General features: G+C 49.8%; 1 protein-coding gene across 1 annotated transcript; it reads left to right on the forward strand.

Moving 5' to 3' along the window:
• Positions 1-132: 132 nt before the first annotated feature.
• LOC121358262 (neutral ceramidase-like) lies at positions 133-15,119 on the forward strand. Its single transcript, XM_041476339.1, has 20 exons — positions 133-171; positions 834-970; positions 2,380-2,468; positions 2,825-2,974; positions 3,672-3,848; positions 4,190-4,317; positions 4,716-4,793; positions 5,274-5,394; positions 6,054-6,179; positions 6,479-6,565; positions 8,116-8,220; positions 8,348-8,429; positions 8,729-8,858; positions 10,361-10,400; positions 11,235-11,330; positions 11,797-11,892; positions 12,464-12,613; positions 13,151-13,210; positions 13,958-14,046; positions 14,906-15,119. The coding sequence occupies exons 2-20, from the start codon at positions 844-846 to the stop codon at positions 15,093-15,095; spliced, it is 2,121 nt and encodes a 706-aa protein (XP_041332273.1). The 5' UTR covers positions 133-171; positions 834-843; the 3' UTR covers positions 15,096-15,119.
• The last annotated feature ends 1,182 nt before the right edge of the window (positions 15,120-16,301 follow it).

Genomic DNA, 16,301 nt, shown 5'->3' on the forward strand with positions numbered 1-16,301 from the left:
ATCACAGACTGGTGTGGGTTGGGAGGGACCTTGAAGCTGAGATTCCTAAATTGGTGTTTATTACGGTGACAGTACTGTCTTCTGCCACGCTCTGAGCTTCAGCATCTCCTACAGCCACTCAGAGAAGCTGGTGGAATATTGTGGGGTTTGTTCCCAGATCTCTTCAGAAGGGTGAGCAAAGTGTCTCGGGAGACACAGGGCCGGGAATTTGGGAGCTCTCCCTGTGCTGTCAGGCCTGGTGTCAGGGAGTGCTTGCTGCCAGCAGGAGACACGTTTTTTTTCTTAAGCTGAAATATAAATCTCCACTTCCCACCCTTCTCTGTGCTGCTGCTTTTTGGGTCTGGTGTTTAATGTGTGGAGGCGCGAGGCTTGACTTCATGCTTTCAGAAGGCTGGTTTGTTATATTATGATATATAGTATATTAAAATACTACATTAAAACTATACTAAAAGAATAGAGGGAAAATATTTATTAGAAAGTTAGAAAGAACAAGAATAGAATGCCTAACAAAATTTTGTGACTCTCAGAGTCCGATGCAGCTGTATCTGTGATTGGCCATTAATTGGAAACAGCCAACACACACCAATCACAGCTGCACCTGCTGCATTCCACAGCAGCTGATAGTTATTGCTTACATTTCTTTCCTGAGGCTCCTCAGCTTCTCAGGAGAAAAATCCTAGCAAAGGATTTTTCATAAAATATCATGGCTACAGCTGCTGTAGCTCTGATGCCGGGCTGGGGGACACCAACAGCTCCCTGAGGGTGGGATGTGAGCTCTGGCTGGGATGTGCCCCTCGCTGGGATGTCCCACGGGCTCCTTTCTGCTCCCACAGTGCCCCCACCATGCCTGGAAAGAGGTCCAGGTGCTCCTTCTCCCGGCTGGAGGTGATCCTGATCGTGTGCCTGGTGCTGATGGTCTCCCTCACTGTGGCGCTCCTGGTGCTGCACTTCCTCACCAAAAACACCGATGGCAAGTGGAGCTATCCCAGCCCCTGCAAGCCCTCTGCTCCAGGGGGTGCCCAGGGCAGGGTTTAGGTCAGAGGGGGACAGGTGGAGGTCCCAGGTCACTGCTGAGCTGTCACCACTACCTCTGCACCTGGTGCCTCCACCCGAGCATGGATGCACAGCCCCAGGGATGGGCTCAGGTTGGCTGCAGGGATCCATCCCTTCCTTCCATCCTCCCTTCCCTCTCCGTGCCTGCTGAGAGCCCCTCACTCCCAGGATTTGACCAAGGGGTTTCACAACCCCATCCCAGCCCACTGATGCCTCCAACCCCATCCCCAGGCACAGGGAATGAGGGTGTCGGGAGCTGGACTCAGCATCTCACCAGTGGGACCTTCCAGCTTCCAGATTTTGGGCTCAAACTGGATGTAGTTCACATCTGGGACTCAAAACTTTGTGGTTTTAGGCTATAACAGCTTTGCACAAATGATTCTCCTCAGTGTCAGAGCTCTTGGGGGAGGAGGAGGAGGAGGAGGGGTAGTTCTAAAGGGGTGGCCCAGTTGGCTGGTGTCATTTTAAATGACAGAAATGGCATCAGTCTCTGGCCACTGTGTTTCCCTTCTCCTGTGTTTTAAGTGACAGCCCAGGAAAGGCCAGGCTGGGAAAATGGAGCATCCCCTGATCCCAAAGCAGCTGCCTGGGGAAGGCTGTGGGAACAGGGCAAGCACACAGAAATATTTCATATTTTCCCACAGTGTTATCTCAGCCTGCAGTGATTTGTGGCTCTGGGATTTCCTGAGATGCAGATAACATTTCTGATTGATTATCATTTGATAGCCATCCATGGCTTTTCTTCCATGGGTTTGCCCATCCTGGAAGGATTTCTGCACCTTCCTGGTGCCTGGGGTGAGATGTGATCTCCTTTGGGAGACCTTTTCCTCACCATTTGCCTGGAAATCACTGCTCAGAACTGCTTTTCCCTTCTCTGAGCTTTGGCTGGCTCTGCTGTGATTTTTTGGGGGAAGAGCAGGACACCAGCACTGGACACAGGATGTGTTGATGTGCCCTCCTCTCTTCCCTAGTCCTTTCCCAACAGCTCCTGACACACCATCCCTTTTTTCTTACCACTGCTGAGCTGAATTGTGTCAAACAGGCCTTGGGTTTGGCTCCTGCGTGGCACTGGTGGGCTTGGAGGGTTTAACCGGGAATGCTGGGCTGGTTCTCCCGGCTGTGCATCCATCTGACACAGTCCAGTGACCCTCTGAGAGCTCCCTGGGTGGTTTCTCGCGCCTGCTGTGCCACCCCGAGGCATTCACAGCCGTGGCACATTGGGAGCTTGCTGGAAATGCCCCCAGAGCTCCCAGCCAGAGCCTTTGGCCTGTGCTGTGCCCGTTCTGCTCGCCGTGCCCGCTGACCTGCCGATTGTGGTTGTCGCAGACTGCACCAACAACACAGCAGAGGAGGCAAAGTACCTGCTGGGTGTTGGCAGAGCTGACTGCACGGGGCCCGTGGCACAGGTGCCTCTGGTGAGTTGGGGCAGTTCCTCATGGGCTTGGTGAAATACTGATTTTTTCCTCCTCTGGGAGTATTTTTTGGGCAGGATTTCGGGTTTAGAACCTCTGCCTGGCCAAATGTGCGTTGCCTTCAAACATCAGTTGAAATTTCCCTGAGGTTTGGAGCAATGTGGGCTTGGTGGGAGGTCGGAAGGGGGGGTTGGGAGGAGATGGGCTTTAGGCCCCCTTCCAAGCCCAACCGTTCCATGGAATGCGGGGCAAGACAGAGCTGCAGCTCGGAGCTGTTGAACGACCCCCGGGGCAAATCTGCTCGGGAAAAGCAGAGGAATAAATGGCTCAGTATTGATGATGGAGCTCCTCTCTTGCAGATGGGATATGCCAACCCCGAGCAGGTGGGTGGCGGGCTCCTCTCACGCCTCTACAGCCGAGCCTTCATCGTGGCAGAGCCCGAGGGCTCCAAGCGCGTCGTGTTCGTCAGCGCCGACATCGGGATGGTGTCCCAGAGAGTGAGGCTGGAGGTACGGGCCACAAAGGAGGGCTGGGAGCAATCCTTTGGGATTTCCTTGGGCTGGTGCTTGGAGAAGAGCTTAGGGCCCCTCAGCAAATGAGGCTGGGCTTTGCTCGCTCTTCTCTTAGTGGGAGAATTAGCAGGAGTTCATTGGAATCACAAAGACGTTATCGTGGTGCCTCTAGTGCAGCAGAGGAGATGTGGAATCAGAAAAACAGGCGCCTCCACAGACGCCGAAGGGTTTGATCTGCAGCCTTAGAAGAAGTTTGGATTGATGTAAAAATAAAATATGCAGACAATAAGCAGAAAACCAAAACCTCACAGCCCCTTAGACTGATGTTTATCTCAGCAATAAATGGTTCTTAGCCCAAAACCAGTCCCATCCCTTTATCACAAAGTGGCAACAATGATAGGGAGGTGCCAGCAATAAATGGTTCTTAGCCTGAAAACAGTCCCATCCCTTCATCACAAAGCGGCAACAATGATAGGGAGGTGTTGGAGAACTGTGGATCCTCCTGGGATGATCTGGGATGCTCTTCGGGTTGGATATAAAGGTCTTTTACCAGATATTCCTATTTTGAACTTCCTGCCAAGCCAACAGCTACAACCTCCTTGTTGTGCCAGGCAGAAAGAGTGAGGGGGGGCATGGATGGTTTGGGTATTTTTGGACAGGAGAAGGGGTTTTTAGGAGCACCTCCTCCCCTCAGGTGCTGAAGCAGCTGCGGAGCAAGTACGGCGAGCTGTACCGGCAGGACAACGTCATCCTCAGCGGGACCCACACCCACTCAGGGCCTGCAGGCTACTTCCAGTACACCCTCTTCTGGATCACCAGCAAGGGGCTCATCCAGCCAGCCCTCAGCTCCATCGTGAATGGCATTGTGAAGGTCGGTGTGGCCCAGTTCAGCGTCTTGGTGCCCAGCACAGCTCTGGCTGCAGGGTTTGGGGTGGCACCTCCGCGTGGCACAGCCTGCTTTTGAGGTGGGTTTGCTTGTTTGCAGCTCAAAAAGCAGGAGCTTTCAACCCTTTCTTCAGAGACAGATGTTGGTAGTTTAAAAATGTTGTTGTAATTTTTGAGAATTTTAGATGAGTTTAGGAAAAAATCCCAAACAAACACCCGCAGATTCCAAGAAAGGTTGGGGATGGACAGGGAGGGAAAGAAAGAGATTTTCCAGATAACCTCCCATGTGCCTCACAGACTGACAGTGCCTGTCTTGCTGCTTTGCAGAGCATAGACATTGCCCATGAGAACATGAAGAGAGGAAGGCTCTTTATAAACAGAGGCACAGTAGAAAACAGCCAGATCAACCGGAGCCCTTTCTCCTACCTCGCGAACCCGGAGTCCGAGCGGAAAAGGTAAAACCTCCCCAGGCAGGAGAAAAAAAAATTAACTGCTTGAAAAGGGCTTGAAAGCTGTAGTTGCCCTCTCCAAGCATGAGGAATCAGTCAAGGATGTGACCTTGTGATTTATTTAACAAATAAAGAGTCAGAGGGCATTAAAGCGCTGTCCCTGGTGCACGAATTTGTGTTGCCTCCATTCCCTGGAGGAGCAGTTCCTGAGGACAGCGACAGCCACAGCTCTTCCCTCACCTTCCCAGCTGGGTCCAGGTGATCCTCTAAGGCCTTGCTGTGTGCTGGTGGTACCTGGAATGACCTTTTGACATCCTTGTTCAGCCTAGCGGGGATTTAACCTGCCAGAGCACCAGAGCACAGCCCTGACTCTGATGGGATTTCCCCGCTTTGCTCCCATCCAGGTATTCATCCAACACGGATAAAGAAATGGTGCTGCTGAAGATGGTAGATGAGAACGGGCACGAGCTGGGCCTCATCAGGTACTGACCACCAGAGCAGCAGGTTTTTCTCCATCCCCATTATTTTTTGTAGGAATGAAGGTGTTCCGTTTTCCCCCCCCCTTTTTACATCACTGACTCCTCCTTGTTCCTTTGAATATAAAAATCCCTGCAAAATATAATTTATGGGTTACCACAAGAGTCAGTTCAGGTCTGAAGGAGCTCTTGGTGGCCCTGATAATGACAGTGACAAATTCTTGTGGTCTCAAGGCCTGGATTGTTACAGCCATGAGCCCTCCTGCTTAGGAAGGGACAGGATGGGAATCCTCTTAGGATCCCTGAGCACCACGAGTCTCTGTGTGTATTCTCCCCAAGAAAATTCCCCCAAATTGGGAATAGGAAAATTCAATAGGACTGAAATTCAACAGGATTGAACAGGTCAATTGCTGCTGCATGGGGTGAACAGAGCATTTTCACTTTTTCCATTTCACTTTTTAAATTTAATTTTTAACCCTTCCTCAGCTGGTTTGCCGTGCACCCGGTGAGCATGAACAACTCCAACCACCTGGTGAACAGTGACAACGTGGGCTACGCCTCCTACCTGTTTGAGCAGGAGAAGAACAAGGGAATGCTCCCTGGAGAGGTGGGAGCACCCAAAGGAATGGGGGAAGCAGGGCTGGGACAGGGAGGGGTCAGGTGGGACAGCAGGGCAAACACAGGAACACAAGGACTGTGGTGAATGCTTTGATTTATTTCCTGTTTCAGAAGGGAAAATGGAAGGTGTATTCTTTCCAAACTAGCAATAAGTGGCAATTATTCAGACTTGAGGAATAACTCACATTTATTTTGATTAAAATCTGGGGAGGTTGTGGTTGCCCCATCCCTGGAAGCGTTCAAGCCTTGAACAACCTGGGCAGTGTCCCTGCAGTCAGCTCCAATAGTTTTCACCCCATAAATCAGTCATTGTGAATGCCTGGAAGGAAAAAACCTCCTGTGCAAGGTGCTCCAGTGACCCATAAACATCTGATCAGCAACAGGAGAAGCAGGGGAAGAGCGGAGGTGGAAGAGGGGGAGGAGGAGACGCTGTCTGCACACCAAGGTGGTGGAAGCTCTCCCTGAAATGGCATCATGCGCATCCAGTTCTCTTCCTGCCCTCCCCCTTGGTTGTGCCCAAACCCCCATCCATCCCAGAGCTCCCAGCGACTTTGGGAACAAACCGAGCCCAGCAGCTGCGGGGAGGGCTGCACGGGAGCTTTGCAGCTTTCCCTGCAAGGCGCTGCAACGCTCCTCTGGCCTTGGCAGGGCTCTTTCGTGGCCGCCTTTGCCTCGTCCAACCTGGGAGACGTGTCCCCCAACACGCGGGGCCCCTTCTGCGCCAACACGGGCGAGTCGTGTGACAACCCCCAGAGCACCTGTCCCGTCGGAGGGGTGAGTGTGTCCCTCCTGTCCCACCCTCTGCTGGGCCACTGCGCACGGGGAGGGCACTGAAAGTAAAAAATCACCTCTTTTTGGAGCGTCCTGGATGCCCCTTCCGGGAATTAACGGCGCTTTGTCTCCCACGCACCCCATTTTCTGCTTGTTCACCCCAAATTTAACTAGAGTGTAGTAACCCCGTGGCTGATTTTGATGTGGCCTGCAAGAAGCCCTCAGTTCCCACAGCCTGACAGCCACCTGGCAGTGCCAGATGCTCTCCATAGTCACTGATCACCAAACGAATTTCCCGACAGGCAACCATGTGCATGGCCAAGGGGCCTGGGAATGATATGTTTGAGAGCACCAGGATTATAGGGCAAAACATCTACTTGAAAGCAAAGGTAAGGGATATTCTGCTTTCTGAGTGTGTGTGAGTGCTGCCACGACAGGAATTCATGCTCATTTGAGCAACTTTATGAGCCTTGTGGATCCCTTTCCTCTGGATATTCCATATTCCATCTTCTAGCTCCTATATTCCATGTTCTATCTATCTTGTACCTGCTTTGGTGAATGTTTTTTGGTGAATGTTTTTTCAAATTACTGTAAAGTTCCTTGATTTTGTTTTTAATGGGTAAATGAGCCCTGCAACCAGCTGGTGATGTCTCTGTCTGCTGGAATCAAGAGGACCTCAGAGCCTGGAATTTGTTAGGCTTAGGACATTGTAGGAAATCTTAATGGTAGTGAAAATTTTCCTCTGGTAGAACACATCTGATTAGAAACCTGAATTTAGACTGGACAACACATACTTTTATTTAGCTACTTTAGATATTTAGATCCTTGCAGGTGTTGTCATTTGAAACATGCTGGTTTGGGGTTTTGATCTCAATATTCCTCACTGGGATATGATGGGGATGTCCCCTCTTATCCTCTCCCGCTCCCTCCCATTCATCTCAAAGGCATCATGATGGGAAAAATCCTCCTGGGAGAGCTCAGAGACACCACCACACACCATTTGGGGAACAGTTTGGCATCACATTCCCAAAGTGACACAAACGTGAGGGAAAACGAAGCCCCCACAGAGGATGCTCCCCTTGCTCTGCTTGGCCCTGCACCTCCTCAGCCCTAAGGGCTCCCTTTCGTCACCCATGGGCTCTGAAGCCACCCTGGACTGAATTTTCTGCTTCCCCTCCTGAGTGATGTGAGCAGTGAGTGCAAGGAGAGCTTTTGGCAGCATTTCAGGGGCAGGAGCTTGTAGGATCTGGAGCAGGAGGAGGAAGAGCACGAGGCTTGGTGGTGGCTTTTCCTTTGGTCACCCCTGCAGAGGCTGTGCCCCGAAGTCACTCCGGGCTGGGTGTCTCTGTGCCCAGTCCAAGAGTGCTGCTGTGTGCATCAAACACAGGGGAAAACCACTGCTGTGGTCTTTAGCACCCCAGACTCCCGGCCTCCCAAGGCTGTGCCCTGAGCTCCTTCAGGAATGTCATTAAACCTGTAGAACTTCTGGCAACCCTCCCCACCGACCAACCTGGGGCTGGAAAACCATTCCCTGGGGGGCTGAGTGTGTGCAGTAAATACCTTCAGCTGTCAGGGCTGCAGTAAATACTAGCAGCACTTTGAGGCAGTGAGTAGAGCAAAACGCTTCTTTCTCACAGAGAACATTTTTTTTTCTGCTTGGTCAAAGATGTGAGCGATGCCAAGAGGTGGCAGCCAGGGGAAGGGAGCTGCCATCCTGCTGAAACAGGGACGTGTTTCAGCTGTAAAAGAGAAGTGTCCTCTCCCTGAGACAGGCAGAGCTTGCAGGGCTCGGGGGTGACACAAACAAAGGGACTTGGGAATTAGAGATTTGCATTAATGCCTGAAGAGGCCCCAGGAAGGTGAAATGAGGAAATATCCATATGGCTGCTGCCGACCCCTTGTCCCACAGGGATTTTTTTCCACCTCATGTGTCCCTTAGGAGCTGTATGAAAAAGCCTCCCAGGAGGTGACAGGACCCCTGAGCTCAGCCCACCAGTGGGTGAAAATGAGCAACGTGTCCGTGGAGCTCAACGCCACACACACGGTGAGAGCAGCAGGCTGTTCCTCAGGGAAAATGGGGTTTGTCCCATTTTTTCCCCCAGCAGCACCTGCCACCATGAGGGAAAATGGGGTTTGTCTCTTTTTCCTTTTCTTCTCCCCTTCTGATTCAGGTTAAAACCTGTAAACCAGCCCTGGGGCACAGCTTTGCTGCAGGGACTATTGATGGAGTGGGGGCTTTCAACTTCACCCAAGGTAATTTGGGACAGATCCCAGATGGACTGACAGCCCTGGAGTCACTTCACAGCACCCAAAGGGATGGTTTTTGGGAAGGTGGGGGAAACCCCCTCACAGGTTTGTCTGTGGCCATTTGGGAAAAGGATATGGCCACGTCCTGGAGGAAGGAGAGCACGGGGATGGGATGGGGAATAGGGAGAAGGAAGAGCTGGTTTGGGACTGTCCTGCTCATCTGTCCTCCTTACCTGGGAGCAGGGAGTGTCTGAGAGCTGCTGGGGCAGCTGAGGAACACAGTTTAAAGATGTTTCCCCCTCAAGGCTCAGTAGAAGGGGACCCGTTTTGGGATCAAATCCGGGACCAGCTGCTGGGAGAGCCATCGAACGAAACCACAGCCTGCCACAAACCCAAGCCCATCCTCTTCAACACGGGAGAGGTAAGGACACACCTGTGTGTGCCCTGGGGGCTGCAGGGATGGCTGGGCTGGGATCACAGATCCCCATCCCTCGTGGGTTTGTCAGGGAGCTCCAGGCAGGGTCTGTGATGTGTGCTGAAGAACAAGGAGGGAGCACAGCTCTGCTGGATTCCAAATTTTGCTGGATTTCTCCAAAACTGAAGTGGTCAGAATCTAGATCCCTGCACGTCCTCAGAGCCCTAATTGCCAGCTTTCATCTGATACCCATAGCCTGGGCAAAGGACTTCTTTTTCCCCTGGAAAATAGCCTCTGTTTGTGGCCAATCGCCCTGGCCGACCCTGGCCACCCAAGCTAGAAATTTGCAAATTTGGCTGGATTTCTCCAAAACTGAAGTGGTCAGAATCTAGGTCCCTGCACATCCTGAGAGCCCTAATTGCCAGGGCATGGCTTGGCCTTTTCTGAGCTCTCCCCAAATCCTGCTTTATGACTCTAAGTGGAAATTGCTGCCCCTTTTCCCACCTGATGCTCCCTTGGCACTGAGGCAGCCGGGCAGAGGGATCATGTCCAGGGTTTTCAGAGCACTTAAACGAGGCCATCTGGGTAAGGAATTCATTGTTATTCCTTTCACCAGCCTCGTTAAAAGCTTCCCTGCTGTCACTTCGTGTTCAATCAGCTCCTCACCTCAGCTCTCCCCAAAAGAGGCCCCAGCCCCTCCCAGCCTCCTCCTCCATGCAGGATGGTGTTACTGAGAGTAAATTACACTTTATTCTCAAGGCTTTAGCACATTTTAGGGATGCTCTGGCAGGCCTCCTGCTTCTGATGTGCTTCACAAGCTTTTGTCATTCATGTTTTGCCCCCAGCAAATTGCTCCTCAGAAAAAAAAAACCTTTTTTGGCTTGCTGGAGTGGGATTTTTTTTCTCAATCAATCCCAATTCCATCCTTTTTCCATGCAGGTGAGGGGTGTCTAGGTGCTACCCTGACCTTCTTTATCCACTTTGCCAAAGCTGCCCCTCTGGCAACACCGTATTTCAGGGGTTTTTTTGCCTTACCTGTAGTATTTACTTGTGCCTTATGTGACTCTTATGGTCAGACATCACATGAAGGTAAAACACCTTCTCACACGTTTCACAAATAAATGAAATTAATTTAATTTACAGATAAATTTACAAAATTAATTCATGATGTCTAGGTGCTACCCTGACCTTCTTTATCCACTTTGCCAAAGCTGCCCCTCTGGCAACACCTTATTTCAGGGTTTTTTTTGCCTTACCTGTAGTATTTACTTGTGCCTTATGTGACTCTTATGGTCAGACATCATATGAAGGTAAAACACCTTCTCACATGTTTCAAAATAAATTAAATTAATTTAATTTACAGATAAACTAACAAAATTGATTCATCTGCAGTGCTCTGGGCTGGGGACAAGGTGGGCATTGGGCACAGCTGGGACTCCATGGGCTGGCAGGGATTTTCCAGCCTCAATGATTCTGGGATTCCATGATTCTGGAGCCTGACTTTGCTCCCTCCATGCCCCAGGACCATGTCTGGACGCAGGCTGCGGGAGGCTGTTCAAAGGGTGAGTTGCTGAGGTTCCTCCGAGCGAAGCACATCTGGAACTTCTCTTCTCTTGAGCCTCCTGGTTGTTCCCTCCTCTCCTCCCAGCTGGGCTCACGGGGCTCGTGTCCCACAGATGTTTCCTTCTCCCATTTTCTTCAGATGGATTTTCCATCTGCTTCCTGACAGGCAGGAGAAATGAATATCCTTCCCAAAACACCGACTGATCAGGTTTCAGTCCATTAAGCCAATTCCACAGGGATCCAGGCACAACTGATGCCAGCAGAAGTTTGGCTCTGGGATGGAGGGGTTCAGCTCCTCAATCCCTACCAGGATGCTGCAACATGAGAACAACTGCAGGGGAAAAAAAAAGGAAAAAGTATTTTTTCCATTTGATTGACACATCCTGGCTGCAGCCTAAATAAAATCCCAGTCCCAAATACTGTCTCCACAATTCCCTGGGCCTTTCTCATACTTAAATCCCTGATTTTTTTAGGAGTATACAGACATCAGCTTCCAAAATAACCCCCCTAGATTTACTGGAATGTGAGGTCATTTGTCTGTTTTTACTTTGGGGAGTGAATATGACACCTTGAAAAAGGCAAATTACACTTGTAGGTTTGCATTCCTGGGCATCCACCCCCCTTCCCACCATAGGTTTGTATTCTGTCCTGAAAAATAATAATAATAATAATAATAATAATAATAATAATAATAATAATAGTACAACCACCAAGTAACATAAAAACAATAACAATATTGATATAATAATAATAAGAATAATGACAGTAATAAAAACAATATAGTTGTGCATAAAGCACTTCTTTCAAGTTAAGTGTTTTATTTCCTTCCTTAGGAATTTAATTCCCATGGGACATCAGGGATGAACGTTGTGATTGCAGGTCTGTGCAATGTCTACACCCACTACATCACCACCTATGAGGAATACCAGGTAAATGTTAAAACTGGGGATTGAATCTAAGTTAGTTCACTTTTGGCTCCAGGGGCTCATCATTCATGTGAAATGATGTGTGTTCCCTTCCTTTGCCACAAAAATGGCCAGGGAGAACTGGGAGGGAAGGTTGGAAGAACTGGGGCTGGAAGAGTCCCACCCCAAAAAGTTGGAGGGGGAGGCAAGTTGCATCATAAACCTTTAAAAGAGGGTAAAAACTTTGCTAATTGCAAGAGCAAAGAGGGTAAAAACTGGAAGAGCAAACAGGCCCTCCCTGTTTGCAGCGGGTCGGAGAATGAGGAGTAACCTGAAATTGCAGCAGAAATACTTTGGCAAGTTGTTGGGGCTGTCACCTTATCAGAAAGGGAATAAATAACCCACTGCTGATCTCGAGCTGGCTGGGATGGGATGTGCAAACCACTCAGGAGCCCTCCCATCCCTCCTCTGCCGAATTTGTCCTGTCCAGGTTCAACGATACGAGGCTGCCTCGACTATTTATGGGCCACACACCCTTTCTGCTTACATCCAGCTGTACAGGGGCCTGGCCAAGGCTATTGCTCTGGTAAGCAGCATTTCCTACATGCCACAGGCTGCTGGGGACATCTGAATCTTAAGTCAGTGGTGGTGGCTGTTCCTCACCAAGGCCACCCGACTGCTGTGCTCTCTCTTCAGAATCCGCCTTGAGAAATGGTATGAAAATAATTCCTGTAACGGGACCCTGACGCCACTTGAGAAGTTCTGGGGGTTTTGCAGCTCAAAGTGTAGGAAATCAGTACTTCTACACTGAAGTTGCTGCTTTTCTACCAAAAGGAAAAAAAAAATCTGCTGTGTTTTTGGTGTACCTGACAGTGCCCATTATCACTGTGACATGTGAACGGGCAGGAGCAGTGGGCAGGAATATCCTGGGATGTTCTGGGGCTGGGTTTAGGAGACCCCAGCAACAGGGCAGCAATTGTCCTGCAGGGATTGCTCCTGCAGGCAGAGCACAGCTGGACATTCCCTGCTTTGCTTTCCCGCTCACTTTATTATTCCTACAGTCTGTGTCAGCAGAGGCTGGGATGCAGAGCTGTGGCTCCTCAGGGAATCCTGGCTGTCCATGTGGATGTTTAACAAGCACATCTTCCCTCTCCCAGAATGCCACTCAGGAGCTGTCCCCTGGCCCAGAGCCCCCACTTTTCAACGTAACCAAGCTGACCCTGCTGCCTTCTCTCGGCACCGAGAACGCGCCAGCCAACAAAAACTTTGGAGATGTGCTGGAAGAAGTGAGACCAGAGTATCGAGAGGTGAGACCTCCAGGGAATCCTTAAAACCTGTTGGAGAAATTGCCTTTAAATTCTTCCCCCTGACCCCACAAGCCTGTGAGTTGTGGTGCCCTGGTGGGCACGGCTGAGAAGGCAGGGACAGAGCACTTCCATGGCCATGCCACTGTGCTGGATGGGAAGAAAATGGGTGGATAAAGGGGGAAATAAAAGCAATAAAAGCCCTTCACTCAGCACAAAGCAGATTTCCCCTTCTGCTTCAAAACAAAATAGCAGTTGATTAAGTAGGCAAATATTTTACAGGGATCTTTTACAAGAAGCAATCAGGTCACCTTTGATGCCTCTGCCGTAGAATGTAAATGAAATGAAATCAAAATGTCAGAAATGGTTCTGTTTTCAATGCTCAGCATTTAGATAAGATGTTCAGAGCAAAAGCTTTCACCTCATTGCTGTTTCCTTACTCCCTGCAGTAAGGCATTCTGAAAAAATCTCCCTTATTTCCTCCCTTTTTTCCTTATTGTGCTGCTTAGACTTTAACACAAATCTCAATTTCCCCCCCAGAGAGAAGTTGCTGAAGTGACTTTTGTGGGTGCAAACCCCAGGAACTCAGCAGAGAACGCGGTAAATGTGATGGAATGATGCTGGAATTGGGCTGTTTGGGATTGGTGGAATGGTGCTGGAATTGGGGTGTTTGGGGTTGATGGAATGGTGCTGGAATTGGGGTGTTTGGGGTTGATGGAATGGTGCTGGAATTGGGGTGTTTGGGGTTGATGGAATGGTGCTGGAATTGGGGTGTTTGGGGTTGATGGAATGGTGCTGGAATTGGGGTGTTTGGGGTTGATGGAGTGATGCTGGAATTGGGCTGTTTGGGATTAACGGATATTTGGGTAGGATTTTTTCTTTGCTGGGAGACCAGGGGAAGGTGTGTGCTTTGGGAATTCACACCACTAGAAAGCTTTTGGGGCAATGAAGTGAATTTGGGCTGTTTATGATCTCTTTATGTTATTGAAGTTGTATGTGTTAGACCAGGCTGGTATCCAGGGCAAACCTGGTCTCTAATTTCCATCCTACCACCCTGCTGCTTTATTTTAACAAAACAAAGGAAATTAGAAAAGCACTTAATTCATTCCATCACTCACCTTGCATGGACATTGTGACTGCACGTTCTCTTCCTACACATAAGTTCTTCACATCATTTATCAGCTTAAAATTTGTGCTTCGGCAGAAAATAAAACACTTGTGGAAGTAATTCCCACATCTGCCAGTAAAGCATGAGGAAGCAGAGTCCCTGTCCAGTTTCAAGTGCCACAGAAGGTGGGGACCTGCCTGTCCCTCAGTGTCTGCCTGACTCTGGTGCTTTTATTCCAGACTGAGCATAACTTCCTGACGGTGGAGAGATACTCCAACATTTCCAGCAGCTGGCATGTGGTGCTGAACGACGCCTCCTGGGACACCAGGTGGGTGCCCTGAGCAATTTCCCTGTCCCAGAGAATCCAGGGAGTCATCCAGGTCTAACCTGAAGGGCTTCATTCCAGAGCTCCCAGCCCCAGGTTAGTTTTGGCCCTGCAGGTGATGCTCTCCAGGGGAGAATCAGCTCATGTTTGGGGGGGTTAATTTGGCAAAACTGGTGTTCCCCTTGGCTCCAGAGTCTGGAATGGAGGCTTGCAAATTTGGGAAAGGGATGAGGAAGGGCAGCAATTACAGAAGGTTTGTGGTCCAGCTTGCTCCTAGCCTATATCCTTCCCTCTGGCACACTGTGGGGATGAATAAGATGCCAAAGAGAAAACAGGAGAGACTCACAGGGAAAACTGGCCAGATGTGCTGTGCAACATAAACAGACAACAATTTTTCAAAAGTCTGGAAGAAAGAAAAGTTCAAGGTGGGGATGTCAGCCTTTAGGAAAAATCTCCACAAAGCAGCAAGGCTGGTGACACCTTTCAGAGCTGTAGGTGAATCTTCATCAACTTCCCAAGAAGAGCTTCCTCAGAGCCAGCTGAAAAATCCCTCATGTCCAGGTGATGTGTGGGGTTTTGAGGCTGAGCATTCTCTGTAGAGTTTTGGGGGTTGAACAGAGAGGCCTTTGCACAAGGATTCTGTAAAAGAAAATGGGCTTTTGATGTGGAAATGGGTGCCAGAAGCTTAATAATTATAGATTTTGTGATTGAAGTGAATATTCCCCTTCTCACTTTAGCTCTGCTCCCGCACAGGGAGGACTTGAAGATGCTCCAGGGAAGTGTATTTTATCTCATGGCACGTAGTGAGCTCCAGTGAAACGTGGATTTCCTTGCTGACTGCAGTTTTGGGCCTGTTTTCCAGGTTTTACTGGAGCAAAGGATCCCTTGGCCAGAGCAACGTGACCATTGAGTGGCACATCCCGGCTGGCACGGAGCCCGGCGTGTACCGGCTCCGCTACTTCGGGCACTACAAGAAGAGGGTGGCCTTCCTCCGTGTCATCAGCGTCCCCTTTGAGGGCTCATCCTCAGCATTTCAAATCACAGCTCCATAGGTGACCCCGTTCCCTAAAGGGCCAGGCAGGAGATTTGGTGTCTGAGCTGTGCAGGGGTTGGACTTGGATGGTTCTTGTGCGTTCTCTCCCACTCCAGATGATTCCGTGATGTTCTGGACACCCTTGGGTGCTGCTGGTGCTCATTTGATGTGCAAAGCTCGACTTCCTGGGAAGTGCTGGCTTTTCCCTGCAGCTGAGTCCCCTCATGTGTCCTCAGTCAAGTGGTTTCTGTCCTGGCCAGGCCAGGTTTCAACTGATTCTTATTGTAATGATGATGTAAATTCTTCTTTAGTCATTAAACCTGTGCCTATTGATGGTGAATAGGCTCTCCTGGAGGGAATTAGGTGGAAATTGGTAAGAACTGAATTTATGAGTTAAAGCTGTGGGTGAGGCTGCCCTGAACAGAGCTCAGCCTCCTTTGCTGGAGTATCGGGAAGGACCCAAGGCCAGCAGGTCACTCAGAGTCACCTACAGGTGGGTCACCAGAAGGGTTTGTGATTCCTCTCCAACCCACACAAGGGTTCATTGGATTGTTACCATTGCAGGGTACAAGGACAGTGCCCAAAGCTGTTGGCTGAAAGGGTTTCACCACAAAAAAAGTCCCCAGGAATGTAGAGGATCTTCCCAGGAGGGTTTCAGAGCTGCCTGGACAAAGCCATGACCACCCTGACCCAGTGCTGGTGGCAGGTCCCTCCTGAACTGCCTCCCACCAGCACTGCCATAAGTAGGGACAGCTCCACAGTCCCTAAATCTCTTCTGCCCTCTACAAGTGGCCACAGGGAGAAGAAAACATATTTCAGGTCTGGATTTAGGATTCTTGTAGGGCCTGACTGCTAAACAACTGTAAATGTTTAATAAGCTCCAATAATGTGTACCAATTTTGTATGCAATCTCCTTAATTCTTCAGAGAATCATCAATCAGATAATTTTGCCTCTCTTCAAAATCAGTAGGAGAGGATGAATTATTCATTTCCAACCAGCTGCAATCAGTCTCAGAGATCCCCATCCGGAGGAGCTCAAAGCAGTTGCAATACTGAGTCAGGAAAAAGAGAGAGCTTTGAAAGAACATCATTGGGAATCAAATCCCTGGAGATGCTCCCGATGTCCTGTCCTAATGACCCCCCCAGCCACCCCACTAACAGCAGGGGTTTTTTTCACATGGATAGGACGTGTTTAAGCAAGGCAAGCTGAATTGGCCATTAAAAG

Source organism: Pyrgilauda ruficollis, unplaced genomic scaffold (assembly GCF_017590135.1).
Source record: "Pyrgilauda ruficollis isolate IOZ18807 unplaced genomic scaffold, ASM1759013v1 scaffold11, whole genome shotgun sequence".
NCBI classification, from domain to species: domain Eukaryota; kingdom Metazoa; phylum Chordata; class Aves; order Passeriformes; family Passeridae; genus Pyrgilauda; species Pyrgilauda ruficollis.